This window comes from Meleagris gallopavo, chromosome 1 (genome assembly GCF_000146605.3).
Source record: "Meleagris gallopavo isolate NT-WF06-2002-E0010 breed Aviagen turkey brand Nicholas breeding stock chromosome 1, Turkey_5.1, whole genome shotgun sequence".
Classification (NCBI taxonomy): Eukaryota; Metazoa; Chordata; class Aves; order Galliformes; family Phasianidae; genus Meleagris; species Meleagris gallopavo.
In genome coordinates this window covers 49,171,315-49,190,137 of record NC_015011.2, presented here as the reverse complement: position 1 = coordinate 49,190,137, position 18,823 = coordinate 49,171,315, and the positions used below count along the sequence as shown (strand labels likewise).

At 42.7% G+C, this 18,823-nt stretch overlaps 1 protein-coding gene across 1 annotated transcript in view; it reads right to left on the bottom strand.

Annotated features, from left to right (window-relative positions):
* Positions 1–2,270: 2,270 nt before the first annotated feature.
* DDX17 (DEAD-box helicase 17) overlaps positions 2,271–18,823 on the bottom strand; it is a 17,611-nt gene continuing 1,058 nt past the window's right edge. The window contains exons 3-14 of the mRNA XM_010712188.3: positions 15,068–15,218; positions 13,083–13,182; positions 12,816–12,949; positions 12,017–12,082; positions 11,586–11,727; positions 9,521–9,681; positions 9,265–9,437; positions 8,894–9,004; positions 8,331–8,392; positions 7,908–7,967; positions 3,467–3,706; positions 2,271–2,794 (exon numbers count right to left, since the gene is read on the bottom strand). Coding sequence (XP_010710490.2) covers positions 2,271–2,794; positions 3,467–3,706; positions 7,908–7,967; positions 8,331–8,392; positions 8,894–9,004; positions 9,265–9,437; positions 9,521–9,681; positions 11,586–11,727; positions 12,017–12,082; positions 12,816–12,949; positions 13,083–13,182; positions 15,068–15,218 — 1,924 coding nt within the window. The remainder of the gene's footprint in view (positions 2,795–3,466; positions 3,707–7,907; positions 7,968–8,330; positions 8,393–8,893; positions 9,005–9,264; positions 9,438–9,520; positions 9,682–11,585; positions 11,728–12,016; positions 12,083–12,815; positions 12,950–13,082; positions 13,183–15,067; positions 15,219–18,823) is intronic.

The following is an 18,823-nucleotide window of genomic DNA, read 5'->3' as shown; positions in this document are numbered from 1 at the left end:
AGCAGGCACCAGGTGGGACAGGGGCAGCACATGCCACGGTGCGTTTAAGCGTTCAACGATCTGGTTAACACTCCAAACTGAACCCAGACCCTGGACTTCAGCTGACCTCAGTAACAATAAAGCACTGCAAGACTTGGCATATATATGTTTACATGTGCACAAGTCTCCCCCAAATGAAGTAAAAGCGATAACAAACTATAAGGCAGCTTTGATGGCCCAGAGACCCTTCCTAAAGCCAGTCAGCAAGATGCCCTACTCCTACACCCCTCAAGCACATTTCTGCATCAGTCACAAATTTAAAAAAAAGTTTTTTTTTTAAAAATAATAAACCTCTATGCTTGCTTGTGAGGGAAGCCAAAGACAGATCAGTCAGTGCCTGGCTAAATGAAATGTTTCTGGCTTTCACTTAACACAAGCAAAGAAATTGCTTGCCTAAGCAATGGAATTTGAAGAGGGAATAAGGGAAGCAAGGTTCTGGAAAAAATCTCTCCCTTCTCCCTCTGTGTCAGCAACCTACCTGTGTACTGCACAAACCGATGTGCATTTATCTCACAAAATTAATACTCTGGGAATTTAAAAAAAAAAAATCTGTATAAGCAAGCTTTTTGCCTGGACTATAAGAAGTTCCACTCTGTTACAGAAGGGGTGGGCTGCCTTGCTCATCCATATGCAACAATGCCAACAGGGAGAAAAAAAAAAAAACAGAAAAAAAACCAAACAACCCAGCAAACCAACAACCCAACAATCTGCATTTTCTTAATGCAAAGTGTATGCCTCACAAACCAGGAGATATATCCATTCTTTTGTCACGTTATCAGATATAGAGTGGCTAACTTCTCTTATCATCTACCATCTCTGAACCGTCTCATATTAGAAATAACAAGTCGACAACACGCTTTACTAAAGGGGAAACCCCCCACACACCCACCTTAGCCTGTAAAATAAACAATTTACTTATTTACTAAAATTTCACTCTTCTCTAACATTTTCTAAAATGCTACCTACCTGCAAGAGCTGAGCTCAAAGGGACCAATGGAACGGGGAAATGCACTCAAAAGCCAGGAAAAGCAATAGTCAGAGCAAGGTACAAAAGAAAGAAAGCTTCAGAATTAAGATGCACTAACCAGCTCACTCCTTACCTCATGGAAAGGAGATTCCAGGCAATCTCCTCCTCCGCCCTTCCTCCCCTTGCCCCTCCCCCCAACCCACCCTATTCAAACCTTGTAAAGGTGGAAAACTCCATCCCATTTTGCTCAGTGTAGCAGCATTCAGAGCATTTCCCATGGCAAGAAGTGAGTTTGTTCACCAAGGAAAGACAAACAAGATACGCCGTTCGTGGTCTTCATTCTGTTCAGTTTCTGGGCTCTCAAATAAGACTTATCTCCATAAACCCAACGGTAGGAACTTGAGAGCAGAAACTAGTTTAAGGGTAGCCAGGTTTCAGGCATTAATGACTCTGCAATTTAACAACTGCAAGAGAAAGGACTTATTTGGCTGAACGCTACAGCAGTAATACCCTACAGTGACTTTACCTAGTTTTCAGGTATTGAATCCAAGACAAGTTTAGTCTTCGACACGGGTTTTAATCTCAACTTCCCTACTGCAGGTACCTCCTATAGGTACCAGAAGATGGGCTGCTGCTACCAGAGCTGCAGAGAATGCCAGCAATTTACTCAGAACACTGCACTGAGACAAATGAGCAGAGTTTTCCTATAGAAAGTTACCTATGATAGATTACAAGCAACAATAGTGAGCTACTTTAAAAAAATATATTAAGATTAGGAAAAGTGAGCATTGCTCCCTTGCATTTATCATGTTAAATGAACTGCTTTTTGGCTCCCCAAAGGTTCCCACCTCTCTGGATACTTCCTGAAATTAAGTTAATGTATTACAGAATAGAAACTTCCTCCCCTCAAAGCAAGTTCTTTTGCACAAACCTTAGACACCAAGATGATCGAGCTGGGACCTATCTGCCTTATACTCATTTATTTTAGAGAAAATAAAATTTCCGATTTCCTCAACATGCAAGACAAAAAATAATAAATTTTCCAGTCAACTATATATATCTCTTTAAAAAAAAAAAAAGGAAAAAAAGGATAGAGTCAGTAATGTGGATTACTGGGGGCCATTTTTGATGGGCTCAAGGGATTTGAACGGTGAATTCTAAGCCTAGCCTGCATGAGAGAGACATCACAATGGGAAAGAAGAGAAAGAAAAGGTTCCTTTAAATGCAAGAGGTCTAACACTGGTCACCAGCAGGCGAAGTGGTCTCATTTGCGTGAGGGTGGAGGGGGTGGGGGCGGGGGTGGGTACTGGTAGGTGGCAGTCTGTCCCATATAGCCCATCACATTAGTGGCAGGGGGCTGAGGAAACTGTTGTGACATGAGCGGCTGTGGCTGCTGGCCTGAGCGCCCCACCATCCCTGCATACTGCTGTTGGGTAGTGCTCTGTGAGGTTCTCCCAGCGGTGGCAGCTGTGGTGCTGGCACCATAGCCACTAGCACTGTACTCCGCAGTGCCATAGCCACTCGTGCCATAGGCAGCTGCTCCATAGCTCCCTTGAGTGTAACCATACTGGCTCTGTGCTGCCCCAAAAGCGGAATTTGGGCTCCCGTAGGCACTGCCATAGGTCTTGTTGGCTCCGTTGGCATAACTGTCACCACGCTCACGGTCTCTGAAGCCACCTGAGTCTCTCCGGCCCTCTTTCACTCCCCGGAGCCTCCTGTCACACTCTTCCTGGTACATCAGGTTAGGGTTGTTTACTGAACTGCTCGTTCGGTAACGAGAACGACCTCCTGGCGATGGATACATTAAGATTTAGTACCGTGAACAAGTTTTAAACAACGAACCGTGGTAATTATTGCCACCCTTTCTCCCCCTTCTACAGGCAGGGCACTGCCCACAAGGAGCAAAGCCTTTCGCCTGACCTGCACGGCTGTGTGCATACATCCCTGCGTTTTGTTCAAGGTGTAGCTACGAAGCTCAGGAAGTGTTAATGAGTGCACTCGGAGACAAAGGAAACAGAAGAAGTATAGGACTAGCTTAGGGATGTAATGAAACCTATTATTCCTTCAGGGAGAGGAGGAAAAAATAGTCTCAGCCCATGAAGGTGAGGTCAGAAAACCCATTCCCTGCTTTTAACTCTTCTTGTGCATGCACACACATCCTGCATCAGTGTTTAGGGAGGAGCTACAAGAAATTAATTCCTTCACGTAGAATTAGCTCTTTGAGAATATTATCGGGGGAAAAAAAGAAAAAAGAAAAATCTGACTAAGCTATAATAGTAGCCTACTAGCTTGTAAAAAAGAAATACTTATAGAACACACGGAGATCTCAGGTACAAAACAAGTATATCGCTGATGTTTTCTCCTAGATTTTTGCTTATTACTTCCTTATCCTCCTTCGATCTTCCCTCCCTCAAAATGGAAACCTACTCCCTACGTAGCCCCTTCCCCATTTGTTTTTACCTCCACCACCACCTCCTCCTCCTCTGTGGTCCACAAGCTGCATCAGCTTTGGATTGATGGCTTGATTGGCTTCTTCCAACACTTTGATAAGCTCCCTGGCTTGTTTCAGGTTTCCTGGTGTGAAGAACGTGTACGCAGTACCTTTGTTGGTACTACGCGCGGTACGGCCAATGCGGTGCACGTAATCTTCAGAGCTGTTCGGATAGTCGTAGTTTATCACAAATTTAACGTCTTCCACATCTTGAGAAGTGCCCAGGTGCGAAGCACAGTGAAAGGGTGGGGTTGAGGAAAGGGGAGAAGAAGAGAGGACGTGCCAACGAAAGGTGGGGAGCACGAATGCAGGTGACAGTAATAAGAAAAAAAAAAACAACACCAAGTTAGCAAATGCATGGAATAGATACAAGACAGACTCATCCCAAAAGAGTAGAAGACTCGGATTTGAGATCATCGGGAACAAAGACCAGCATCCTGAAAAACAGTGGTAGATTTCAAGCAGCTTCGCCCTGCGCTCAAATTCATCCTCCCCAGAATGCGTTTCTCTGTATTCCAGCGTTAAATTCATTGATGTTGGTGAATAAGCCAACTAATTCTATACTTTTTTTTTTTTTTTTCCAAAGCACAATCTTGATGGTGAAAACCACACCATCTGACACAGCAAACTGGGGTGGAAGAAGGGAAGGATTGCCACTGTCAAGCTTTTACTCTGTTGGGAGAAGTCTAACAAGTAATAACAGTAATGAGATCACTTACCTTCCATTGGGTAACATGAAATAAAACGCAAGTCTTACCAATATTTACTTTTACAATCCTAACAAGGATACAGTGAGCTATCTCCCCTAGCCTCAAGTTTAATGCACTCCAATCACACTACTATTCAGACAACTCATTAAAAACTGTACAGATCATACCTACAGTATCTTAACTTAGCTGCATAGTTATCACAAGAAGGCATTGCACTAACATTTCACTGTGCTGTTCTGTCCACTTCGGGCAAGCTTTGGTAATTTGGGCCATCCTGCATTCTGTTTACAGTTCCCAACTTCCCACATCAGATAGAAGCAGGAAATGAAGGGATCAAAACTGCTGGGTAAAGAATACTAAAAGAGATTAGAGCTGCACACCTTCCGGGGAGACTTCAGAAACTCGTGGGACAGAAACAAAGCAAATGTTAGCGTAACACTTCAGTGAAAGCATCTAAAGTACCAAAACCACCTATTTGCTACGGTACAGAACATTAAAAAACGCACGGTTTTACAGTAAGTGTCCTAACAGCTCGTGAAAAAAAAAAAATCTGCATTTTAAGACGAATATTCTGAAAATATCCAAAATAAAACACAGATTTTTGTGATTTCCTTTTTTTTCTTTTTTGTTTTAAAGAGAGAAACGTTCTCTGTTTGTTACCAGACCGATGCACACTCCCTCCTCCTGTGGGAAACCGCTGCAGCCGATCCCGTCTCTTTGCCTTTTATTTTTGGCGGCCTCCTTTCGAAAACTCCGCCCTCTGACACGGGACCACTGGAGCGCGGGGAGCATGCATCAAGGGTCCGTGGCAGCGAGAAGTCCCCACACACGCTCGCTCTGTGAACTGGCTTAGATGCTTCTCTGTAGCCCCATTTGGTTGGGAAGCGCCGGAGAACCTGGCTTCAGGTAAAAGTTTCAGGTCCTCCAACGCTTTCTGTCCCCGATTTGGGGCTCTTAGGGGCATTTGTCAAAAAAAAAAGGAGATGCGAAAAATAACATCCAAAGGGTCAGACTGCATCTATTGCCCAGACTGCGTCAATTTCAAAGGGGTCGTAGGAAAAAATAAAAATGAGGGGGGTTGTAGTGGCAAGAGGGGACTTTATGTCTGTTTCTTATTACAGCAAAGGGGGGGCTCCTCAGTCTTTGCTGGCTCCAAAGTCCTGAATCACACCAAAAAAAGGGAGTGAGAAGGCAGGTTTCACAGGGGGCTGCGCGAGTCTCCAGCTAGGGTCCTTGATGCAACAGGTTTTTTAAGAAGGGGAAAGCGAAACAGAGAGGAGTTCACATGACAGATTGCATCTTCACAGCCAGGGTACAACTAGTTTGACAAGCTGCAGGCTACATGATCCTCAGTCAGCCCCATTATGCACATCCATCAGTAGCAAAGAAACGTGAATTACCACAGAGGATAAAGGATGTGCTTTCCCAGCAGAAAGTGCAGGGAAGCGGAGCTATCGATGTAGACAGCACTGACTTGACTGGGGAGGACTGGGAAGAATGGGAAGGCAGGAAGAGGAAAACGTAAGACTGTTGTCCAGACTAGAAAGTGAACCTGGCAGAGCACGCAGCTGGCTGAAGAAATACCCGAGCAAGTACAAGACTCGGCTTCTCCAGTCTAGCATGCTCCAAAGTGTTTGTGCACACTCACAGTCTTCCCGCACTTTCAGAAGATCATGTGGCAGGAACTAAAATTGAAACTGTCAATCGTTTTTTGACAGCTGTTTGGGAAACATGCCCTTTGTCATGCCATCAGAGTATCCTATGGCACAGTCTCCGATTATGGTATTAATTAGAAGGGACAAACTAGCAAACATGCTAGTCTAGAGAGCTGGTTTGACCATCAATGTAGATGTGCCCCCACCCCTGCACTGAGAATGATCTGTAGCTGATATCAAAGTTTCTGTTAAAGAAAACAAAACAAAACAAATTCAATGTTTTTAGTTTAATAGACTGAACAAAAAAAAAAAAAAAAGAAATTAAAAAAAAAAAAGATCAGTGCAGAGAGAGGACCTCACTCCAGGGAATTATCACAAAGAAGTCATTATGGGACTCAGAACTTACCTGGCAGAAGCTTTTTTGAAACCAATGTTCCATTAAGAAGAGGGAAAGCCCTGGTGACTCAGCCAAAAGGCGCGCGCCCCTGTTTTATGTTATTTAGGTAGAAGCCTTCACTTTCCAGGATCTTGGAGGAAGTCGTCCAGAAGTTTGCCAGTTAAGTGACTTATTTTAAGAAGCAGCAAACTCAGGGCCCCAAAACAAGCAGAGATGTTGTTCAGTAACAAGAAACAGACTCTGGTACCTTTCCCCCACAGCTTAGGTGAAGTGGAGGATGGGAAGTGGGGAGACTGTTTTCTGAAGTGTTATCCAATTGAGTAGTTTCAGTGAGTGTTTTTGAGGGGGGTGAGGCTGTTTTAAATGTCTAGGCAAGATGCACAAAGAAGCTACCAGCACATAGCAAGCCTGTTTAAAAAACGCTGCTAGAGAAAGCAGCTCTCTTTCATACAAACTAGTTTCAGGCCTCTGTCCCTTCTCCCAACAGGCCCAAGTTCTAACTGCACAGGTCCAGACATGACCCTAGAGGGCAGAGACTGAAGTCCATATAATCACCTCTCTGAGGAAGTGTTGGACGTTTTTTGAATGGGGAGGGGAAGGAGGGGTGCAGGTTGTGTGAACAAAGGCTGCCACATCTAGTAATGGTCTGCCTGTGTTAAAGTGACCATAAGATGCACAGCACAGCCACCCTTTCAGCATATGAAAAATAGAGTTTAAATAATGGTGACTTCCAATAAACCCGAGATTTTTCAGATGTTATCTGCAATGATGAGCATTAATTTTGTCTAAAATTCACCATTACAAGACATTGACCCCTAAGTGGTTTATCTTCTGCCACTCAGGGAGGTTGGAATATTCAGTGCATGTTATTAAACTCAGCACTTCAGAAATCATCCTCCCCTTTTAGAGCAGGCAGATGCTTAAGGGCTGTGCCTAGCAGAGTGTTTCACAGCCCAAGTATGCTCATTTAAGAAGGGGGTGCAACTGATGCATCCAGACAGATCATTTTCATTCTACCAGAATTGAGTGGTGCAATTTTCATTCAGTTACAGTATCGGGCAACACTGTCAATGGCCATATGTAAGCTCAGTGATCCTGCCTAGAAGGAACACAGAGAAGGGAAATTACATGTCAAAGTCAAAAATCTAGAACAGTGCTTTCTCAGATGTGAACACATCTGCAGGGTAAAGATATGTACATGTTGGGGTTTGTATGTTTCAATCTGTGGTGCACTATGCAGGAGAATATTAGCTATTTGCAGTTGAAATGCTCTCCCACAACTTCCTACTTGGGCTTTATCTGGCACGCTCTGAACAGAGCCATCCATCCCTATAATCCAGCAACAAAAGCTGGATTTGGGGAAGAAGTGAGTGTGGTGGAAGGGTTGGGTTGCATAATTGGACGTCTCTTCTCCCTCTTGGCGATCGATTAGTCATGCCTAGGCCTTGCTGCAGACCAAAGCCTGTTCATTAGGAGCAGGAAGAGACTTTGAATATGAAAGAAAAAAAAAAGATTAATGTTAAAAAACGTATTTCACATGTGGGGGAAAATCACGCTTTGATTTTTTTTTTTTTTTTTTAAAGAAAACATTTCAGGCCATAGAAGAAAAATATGCAGCAGTAGGCAAGAGTGGTCTATGTGTACAAACCTAGCCCACGAGATGCAACGTCGGTAGCAATGAGGATAGGAGCCTTTCCAGAGCGAAACTCTGTAAAACAAAGCATGCTATGAAGCAAGACTTTTCAAAACAAGATAACCTTATCTGAACTTGATTTATATTAAATGCTCACTTTCCAGAATCTTGGTAATATATACGTCAATTTCAGAAAACCCAGCAAGTCAGGAAATAACACATCAATTACTTCTCCAAAATCTAGCATCGCAGGTTAAGCTAATTTTCCCACTGCACTTTTATCAAATACAACCACTGAAATTATCAGTAAAGGCAAAAGAAAATCCTCTGAAATGTATCTATCGGGCACAGAGACAAAAGAAAGCCTAAGAACAGCATGTCTCAATAAGTTACATGCAGCAGCCCGAGTTATGCCCCCCCCCTCAGTGATGGACTCACCATTAAGCACCCAATCTCTTTCTGGCTGACTCTTGTCTCCATGGATACACATAGCTGGCCAACTGCCAAACAGAGATGTACATTAGTATAGACAGAAAGTACATATATTAAAGGCAACAGGAAGCTTTACTGGCATTTCAGAAAGAAGGCAGAAAATAAAACATTTGAGAAATATTTTTATTCCCCATCTCCTTCCTCTGGCCTTTACCTACCCAGAATGTATGCTTGCACATTAAGATGCACCTAGAATGTTTCTTGCATATTAAACCCACTAACTATATAGCAGCCATCTAAGCCAAATCGCATTTGCTATATTGATGCTGTCCCTGCCAGTTCATTACATCAGTATTCTGATATACTGAAAGCAGCACAGTTGACAAATATTCTCTCTTGCATTAATGCTTTGATAGACTGGAATATTCCAGGAAATTAAGACTGAATTCAGCCAAGAACCAAACGGACAGGTTGTTCCCAACAACAGCATGGCAAACGTTTAAACCTTGCTGCTTTTTATTACAGTTTCTGTTTCTCACTAGAAGCAAAGGGTGGAGGGAGTTAATCACCCATCTCTGCGCATCCTTCGAGTGAGATCATCACATCGTCTCTTTGTCTCCACAAAGATGATGGTCTTATTTTCCTTCTCCGCCATGATTTCTTCCATTAGCTGTATCAGTCTAAAATAGACATGAGAGCACTGAGCACATATACACATTGATAAAGCCAGCACCACTTACACAAAATTTAGGTCTACTGTACAGTACCATGGTTAGAACATATGCAATAGATTGGATAAATACAGGACTTACTTGCCTGGTAACATTCAAAGGTTAAGTAATACCTCAAAGGAAATTCACTGTTCAGAATTCATATTTGACAATGCTGATACTAAAATATAGCCAAAAAAAACTGAAACACTAGGGAAAAATGAGCGTACTTATGGTCCTTCTCACTCTCCATGCATACATCCACTATCTGCAGGATATTGTGGTTGGCGCTCAGCTCCAAGTTCCCCACATTGATCTGAACATAGTCCTGCAGGAAGTCCTCAGCAAGCTGGCGCACTTCTTTGGGCCAGGTGGCACTCCACATCAGAGTCTGTCTGTCAGGCTAAGAGAAAGGGAAAAAGGTTTAAGGTTGTGGACTTCAGATGGGAAACAGAAGGAGGCTGTTCTTTTACAATGTTCACACACCCTGATCTGGTCAACAATTTTGCGAATCTGGGGTTCAAAGCCCATGTCTAACATCCTATCTGCTTCGTCCAGCACGAGGTATGTACACCGACGAAGGTTGGTCTTCCCTGCCTCAAGGAAGTCAATCAAGCGACCCGGTGTAGCAATGCAGATCTCCACACCTTCGAAACAGAAGGAGAAAAAAAGAATAAGGCTCTTCATTTGAATGTCAATTGGTATTTTTAGTCAGAATGAATCACCTTCTAGAGCAAAATCGTTTAAATAAAATGAAAAAGCACCACCCTCATCCATATCCAAGATTGACTCATTTCAGTAGAAGCCCTAGTTTCTTTTAATAATTCATTTTTTTCCCATTCTGAAGTTACCGTTACAGCACCATTAGAACAATAAATGCAGTACAGAAGCTAAAAGCTTACTGTCAGAAAACACCGGCTAAAAGCACAGAACACCAGCTGCCCAAAAATCAGAACCAAAATAAGCTTCTACTCAACCCTGACCCCCTTTCATCCATGATTATACAATCTAGAGAGCTCTCTAGGAAAAATAACAGTGATCTACAACTAAACTAAACCTGTTCAACAAGCATCAAGCGTCTCCCTTGCTACACAGGTCAAATTAGTTTCACTTCTACTTTTTTTTTTCTTTAGTTTTAAATCACAGATTGAAATCACAGCCTTTAATATTGAATAATAATGCTGTAATTGTGACAGTCACCAAACCCGTAACTGCTAGCATAAAAACAGAATTCAAGTATTCACAAAGCAGCATCAAGTATGTTAATTTATATATTTCTTAAAATGGTGGAAGGGGTCCCTCAACTTTCAAGCCTCGGAGGCGAGTTCCTTGGTGTCACAGAAATACCCACAAGCATTAAGTTTAGCCAAGTAATGAATTGAGAAACAAAAAAACAAACAAAAAGCAGCACAAAATCCGAATACTTTCATCAATGCTTCACTTTCAGATGCACAGTACGCTGAGGCAGCCCTGATCTTTCTGTTTGCGTCAACTTGGGCTCCTCAGAGCTGATGAAGCTGGCAAAGCTATGCAAGAATTAGACTTCTTACAGAGTCATAGGTTTGCTAAAGACACTGAAAAAACTGTACTTTGTTATCAGCGCTGTATTCCTCCAAAGCAAATTCACCAGACACTAAGAAAATCACAACCGAGTCAAGTGTTCAGTGAGCTCTACCCAACAATCTTTGCTGCAGCAAATAGTAAGCAACGCTCCAAAGACAGTAACTCTTACCTGCCCAAATTATCTAACTAACAAGTTTTCTTCATAAAGAGAACACCCACTGCACAGCACTACAGAAAAGTATGCAAAATTTCACCAAGTTGACCCTCTCACTGTCTTTTCATATATATTGTCTCTCCCACTGACGATGCTGCTTTGAACAGGAGTGCACCGCTGTCCTATTGAATAGAACTATCCCACAGCCTTCTACCACACATTGTTATCCTGATACTGCAGTGTTCAACAATAACTCTTCAAACCACAGTGGTAAGTAAAAACTTTCGATTTCTTGCGCAGATCTGCACGTGTGAGCTTTATCTTACATCTTCTCGCACAATTATATCCATTTCTTCTTAGCCTAGAGAAGGTTAAACCCTCAGAACATTCCTGCCTTTGAAATTACATGCAGATAGCCCTTGATGTAAGGTTGGGTCACCACAGCACTACTGCTGCTGCTGCAGAAACACGGCACCTTATTATTCTTAACTCCATCCCTTTGCTATGTTAGGAAAGGTAATTGCAGAATTTTATGGAGGTGTCACAAGCAGAAAGCTTAGTCCTTAAGAACAAGTTCTAGTGACCTTCACAAGTTCGAAGATAAAATGGAAAGGAAGTCTAATATCCAAATAAGCCATTATACAACACTATCATTGCAAGGGGAAGAAGAGACAACTTCTCAACCACTAATACCTCTTCATACAGGCTTTAAGATCACTCTCAAATTCACAGGTTGTTTTTTTTTGTTGTTGTTGCTTTTTTTTGTTTGTTTGTTTTTTTAAACACCACTCCAGAAATTTGCAAACACGTATTTTAAAATCTAAACTAAATTACCTCTTTCTAGATCTCTGATCTGGGGACCTTTGGGTGCTCCTCCATAAATGCAGGTACTCTTCAGCCTTGAACATTTGCCATAATCATCAGCCACCTGCTGCACCTGCTGGGCCAACTCCCTGGTAGGTGCGAGAACCAGGCACTGCAGAAGGAATCAATTCAGGTTAGCCAAGCTGTAGACACAGCCCTAACTTAAGGGCTCTGCTCAAATGCCATAAGCAAAGCCAGACTATCTGCTCTCTATTAGCTAAAACGTAGAAATATCTTCAGATTATGTCAGGAATTACACAGAATTTCAACTAATGAGTGGGATGTTCACATTGTGATTGTAAATGTGCTCTACTTACTATTTTGATATATCAATTAAAGCACACATCTCGTTAACGCTGCCATGCCATACAGATAAAAGAAGAGATCTGACAAGCACTTACAATTGGGCCATCCCCTCTCTCCAAATATGGCTGGTGGTTGATGTGAACAATTGCAGGCAACAGGTACTGAAACAAAAAAACTTTATGTCAAGACAGAGGACTTCAATATTCAATGCTAAACGATCACCTGCTGTGACAACTGGGCTGTGGGAAGAGCCCCCTTCGCCTAACATCCCTTCAAAAGCCACTACAGGTTTCAGAGCTAGGAATAGATCTCATCTGTATTAACACCTACAAAACCATACTTGTATTTATTCAAAAGATGAGATTTCCAGAGCTGCTGGATAGAGCCACCTCATCTGCTTTTGGCATAGGTGGAAAACTTGGCTGCTTAGCACCTTTGAAGAAAAGGCACACTTAAATTTGGAGCCTCAATTAGTAGAATTGAGTCATCCTGGCTCTAAACAATGCTTTTCGTAAAGAAGGAAATACCTTCCTGGCCACTGCAGATAAAATTAATATATTAATGAAGACTCAACCATCATTTCTTTGGATTTTCATATTTAGTAAGACAAATACACCATAAAGCACGTACTATTTCTTAAACCACACCGTAAGCACGGAGAAAAGAAGTGTTTCAACATCAAAAAAGAACCACGCAAAAAAACACATCTGTGAATGAGACAGGTTAGATGAGCTGAGGCTCACCCACGATGCAATAAAGAAAGCTTTAAAAACATGCACAAGTCTCACTTTATGCTTGTAGTATTAAGACCAAACACTGTAACAAGCAGCCAAGGGTAATTTCCACAAGGCAACAGTGAAAATAAGAATGGAGAAGAAAGGGAAGAATACATACTGCGAGTGTCTTCCCAGAGCCAGTCTGCGCAATGCCCACCATATCACGACCACTGAGAGCAAGTGGAAAGCCTTGGCACTGAATTGGAGTGGGTTCTGTGAAATTCTGGTCCATCAGGGCATCCATCACATACTCTAAACGTTTAAGGAAGGAAAAGGTTTCTTTAAGGATAACCGAAGCTAAATGTAGTTTCAGAAAACCTTGTAGAAACAGCACTTACTGCTTTTGAGTATTCCTCATTTTCTTAAAGAAAGGCAAAATACTTACGTGGAAAGCTACACTGGTGGAAGGCAAACACGGGCTTGGGGCAGCCCTCCATTCCTCGAATTGTTATCTCTTTCTTCCTTCTCAGCTCTTCAACTTCATACTATTTACATGGAGAAAAAAAATGCAAAGAAAAGCCAGATTTCAGCAGGATCCTCAAGCACGTGCTTCTAACTATTAAGTTACTTCACACCTCTACCCAACGGCTTACTTTGGGACATCAGATCGACAAGATCTCAAAATGACTGCTTTCCTTAGGATTTCACCCTTAGATCAAGCTGTCACATAGGCTCTCAACCAATCAGAGGTAAGGCTTCTCTACAAAGCATAGAACCTGCATCTGTTTTCTTCCAACCAGCCTTTCTAAAAACAAGTGTATCAATACCATGTCTTAAAAGCCTTTTTCCTTCTTCCAAGGCCAGAATTTATCAACAGCTTCAAAAGTGAATAGAAGCAGAGGGACAGACTAAGCATGTTCTATACAACAGTACTGAGAACCCAATAAATAAAATAGCCCCTGCCGTACTACAAACAAGGTGAAGGCAGGGCAGTCCCTCTCTTTCCATTAAAACATACCAAAGAATTTCCTTTCTGCTTCTAAGAAGCCCAGGCAACATCACAATGACACACTAATGCCCTAATACTTCAAAATAATACTTCTGAAATGTGTATTCACAAAAGGACAATTTTAGGATCAGGGGAAGTGGCTGTCCAGGTTTGAACCTGAAGCATAGCAAGGACACTGGTTAGCAGGGCATGTCTAGCTGTGGCAGTGGAAGGCAGTAGAGGCTACAAAAACAGACCAGGAGCTGGATTTGTCCAGCCTGGGAGAGAGAACTAACAAGGGAGTCTAACAGCTACTTTCAGCTCTTTGTTGTGAGCTACTTTAGAGAAGACGGAGCCAGACCTTAAAAACTTCAATTAGTTACTGAGGAAAAAAAAGCCATGAGAAACATTAAGACCTGAGACAGCTACACAGATGGATACATACTCTAATCATCCCTGGGACATCTGAACTAAGAAGGACAAAGCATTAAGCAACCTGCTTGAGCTCTGAGCAGAGCATTAGGTGAGATCTCCTGAGGTCCAGAGGAGAGCCACAAAGATGATCAGGGGACTGGAGCACCTCACCTACGAAGACAGGTTGAGGGAGCTGGGCTTGTTCAGCCTGGAGAAAAGAAGGCTGCAGGGTGATTTAACTGCAGCCTTTCAGTACCTAAAGGGAGCCTATAAACAGGAGGGGAATCAACTCTCTGAAAGGATAGATAACAGTGGGACAAGGAGAAATGGTTTTAAGTTGAAGGAGGGAAGATTTAGGCTGGATATCAGGAGGAAGTTCTTTAATACGAGTGGTGAGGTGCTGGAACAGGCTGCCCAGAGAGGCTGTGGATGCCCCGTCCCTGGAGGTGTTCAAGGCCAGGTTGGATGGGGCCCTGGGCAGCCTGGTCTAGTATTAGATATGGAGGTTGGTGGCCCTGCATGGGGCAGGGGGGTTGGAGATTCATGATCCCTTCCAACCCGGGACATTCTGTGAAGTTACTTTTTTCAGCCTAAACTGCCATCACAAAACTGTATTTCTCCCAAATCTTCTTCAAGTATTTGTACCAATCTTAGTTCATTATTTTTGGTTCTTTCAGGGCCTCCCCAGTAGAGCAACTCTGAAGTCCTCTAATTTGCATCTACACTGACAAAGGATGACATTCTCATTTGAAAATCTCATGTAAGCAGATCACAGCAGCGTTTTGATGGTGAGCTGTAAGTGGCCAAATGTAAAATACCATGTATAAAAATGGCTGAAAACAGAAGCATCACCTCTGCTGACGTTACAGTGACAGCAACTACAAGTGTGAGGCAGCAGAGGACAAACATGCCAAACAAGATTAATGAAGAGACATTTTTATTACGCACTGTTCCAGAGGCCCTAGAACAAAGCCTTCCACTTGTGACACTTTTTGTTGTATGTAAAAGGACCGAACTTGAAAACTTACTGGAGTAAGCCTGGCCACTTCTGGATGTTCCACATAAAAATTCTTCTCAAACTTGGGCAGTTCATTTAAGTCCCATTTTTTCTTTCGTAAGCGCTCCCCCGGGTTACCAAACTTCTTTGGAGGAAGAGGACCGCCACGGCTTGCTCCAAACCTGGAAATACCAACATAAATTACAAACAGAAGAATTTAGTTGGGAATTTGCGTATTTCTTTAGCATTTCCACTCCTCTTCTTCCCCTTGACATGAGCACAATATTCTCACAGTTCACTTTCTCTCTCCCCCCTAGAAACCAATACTAGGATAGCATACAGCAACATAAACATGCCCTGTGCCCATTCTAACCCAAAGCCATCCTCGAGGTTCCTTTCAGCACAGCCATTTTTAGGTCACTGCCTTAAAACTCCCACCAGCAGATGGGAGCTGTCTCCAGGATCCCTCTCCTGGGGCAAAGCTGCTGGTACAGCCTTGCCTCTTATTTTTCACTGAAGCTTAGATTACATTTAAAACATGGATAGACGAAAAGCACGGGAGAAATCTCTAATCACAAGTTCCTTCCATCTTAAGGTTAGTTTTTATTAAGACAATTGCTATTTTCCTTTCTCCCCTTCTCCAGCTTCTCCCCTTTCTTATCAAGCCATATGCCTCAAATACAAAACAAGGAAAAACAAAAAGGAAACAAGGCCAGCGAAGCTTGATAGTCTGTGTACAACACTAGAACCAAGGCAATAAGTAACACCTCCCTTTTTAAACCAGCCACAGCAGAACAAAACCACAAACCAAAACAAATCCACCGGAGGGGGGAGGGAGAAAAAAAAAAAGAAAAAAAAGAATCTTACTTCAAACATCTCTGATTCTGCTAAAAAACGTCCTAAGTATCAAGCAGTGCCAAGTTACTGTTCTCTCACAGAAGTTTTATTTACTCGGTTAATTTCACGCACTTCAGAAGGTTAAGAACTCTCCTATGACTCAGGGATGCAGTAAACAAAACAATAACTTCTGGCAAAAATCTATAGTAATACTGAATTCGAGTGGTATGAAGCAGTTACTTACTGGATACATTATAAATTATTATTTACTTTAAAATTTCACCAGAAAAATTACAGTCAACAAAACAAACCAAAAGCTACAGAAATCCCAAAGCAGTTTTCATCAGCTGGTAACTAAGGAGAGGAGAGCATGATAAAAACTAAAGTAGATTTGAAATACTGCTTGCGTTACCTTTATTACAGGACTATCTGTTCAGACAGTAGCCACATTTGCTCTTTAAACTGCTTCCTAAAGGAAATTACAAAATGACAAAGGCTAAGAGACCAAAAAGGAGAACTTGAACATATTAACAGGAAGGAGTTACACTGTTGGAAAAAGCATGGCAGATATAACTTAACTTACAGCCAGCAATGTAAATTCTAATGTTTGTTTTGCTGCAACTGTTTCATTACATCTCTTCCCCCTTGTATAAATACCCCTTATTTTCTCCTCCTACGTTCACCAGGTTCCCCACCAGCACCCTGTGTAATCAGTCATTTCTGTCATAGGCAATGATCATAAAACACCATTTCAAAATTTAAGCATTTAGCTGCCTTCTGGGACAGAGGAAAAACAACAACAGTACAAATCATATCCAGAAACATTCTGCTCTGCTGAAGGTATGTGCTGCTGACCATGCTAACTTGAGGTCCAAATGCTAACTACTGACGTAACCAAGCAGTTCTACAGAAGGCACAGACAGCCTGGAGTCTACTGGAGGGCTAGAGGAAAAGCTGACTGCAAGACAAGACCCCAAAACACCTGAGCACTCTATGTGCTCCACAGCTACCCAGAGGGAAGAATCCATACACAGAGAATGGTGACACACTGGAACAGGTTGCCCAAGGAGGTTCTGGATGCCCCATCCCTGCAGGCATTCAAGGCCAGGCTGGATGCGACTCTGGGCAGCCTGGTCTGGTGGTTGGTGACCCTGCACATAGCAGGGGGTTGAAACTGGATGATCATAGTGGTCCTTTTCAACCCAGGCCATTCTATGATTATGATTCATGTGCTCTGACACGAGTGCAGCAGTTCCAGTTCTCTGTCCCCATACGCAATATGGCTGCACACTGACCTGAGGGAAGGGAACCCTGCTGCACTCCTGCAACCCTGCTAACCTGGTGGGAACCACTCGATTCCAGGCTCCAGTCGAGTTGATTTAAATCTAGGATTACTTCACTGAGAAATTCAGACTGACCCAGAACATTCCTCTCTAACACAAGTATGCCACAGATTCTGGGACAGAAGTGAGAGAATTTATTACATTCCAGAGCAAAACAGTACAGCTGCCTATCCTAAGCAGTCATCCACAGCTCATTCCTGAGAGGAAGAAAACTGGAAGTCTGTATTTGTTAGCACAGGGAAAAGTCAGCACTAGGAAGATGAAGAACTTCTGAACACAGCATCCTGGGTGGCCCCGCTTTCTCAGAGAGATTATTTATGAATTGCTTGTCGGTGGCTGAATCCTGATACATTAAATCTTCTGGTGTAATAGGCCAAGAAAACAATTTTCCATGCTGATGTCCAAAAACCTGACAAATAAGGCACTCCTCCTTACTTGCTTCTTACACCACGTCCCTGATCTAAACCAGAAGAATCTACAACCAAAGCCCTTCTGCAGAGTACGACCACACAAATTTCATGCATGCTAAGCATTGTAACAACACTCTGAATAGTGTTACTTTAGGTAACTCTAACAAAGTCTGCATACTCAAACACTCTCTATACTCCAAAAGCAGCTGGGCCTGAACTATCTCAGATTGCCAAAGCATTTACACTGATGTCCTTGTGTTGTGCTCAGCTGGAAAGCTCATGGTGGAAAAACACAACCATCCTCCCTGTGAAAAAAAGTGAAAGGATGCTTTAAGTTCAGAGTGTGAAATGTGGGCGCAAAGATAAAGCCTAAATATGACTATCTTCCTCCACAGATGAAGAGAAACTAAATGTTAAAGTGGATTTTGACACGTAAACAAAATATTCCTCAATCTGCCATTGAGAAAAAAGGGAAAAATAAGACCAAAAAACATGAGAATCAGTCTTAATATGGCAGACCAAATCCATATAGTATGTTTACTGTTGAGAACGGAGGCCTAACTACTTGCTACTATAAGGATGGAAAACACCACTCTCCTAAAATGGTTTTCACTTTCTCTAGGATGAGTCTTATTGCTTTTAACCCTCAGAAAGAAAACCAAGTTACAAACCATTTATATATTATAACGTCATCCTATTGCTGCCATTCTTAGAAGGAGTCAAACCTGCAAAACCCTTTCATAATCTTTTCAATAGCAACACTGGAAGCACGGAGCAGTAGGCCATAACCACAGCAGCCAGACAGCTCCCATTCGATTGCTCCATCAGCTTGGTCATGCTAAGGCTAGTCATGCTAAGGCTGGTCACGCTCAGCTTGGTCGTGCCTGCTAAGCACAGCCCAGGCCATGTTTACAGCCATTGGCCTCCTGAGAATGCAGGCAGCTCGGCGGTAGCTTTCACTCTCATTTCCTCTCACGAGAAGGGCCCCATCACCAACTGCCATCTTCTGAGGGAGCCCCAAAGGAGCAATGACAGCATGAAGGGCAGCGCCAGGCCACAGAGACCCCCGCTGGTGGCTGGTGGGGAGCAGGGAGGGGAGAGGTGGTTGGGTAAAGGAGAAAATAAATTAAGGATACAGGGAGAAAAGGAAGAGGTAGGCCTTAGAACTGCAAACTAGGCACGTCAGTAAAAAAAAAA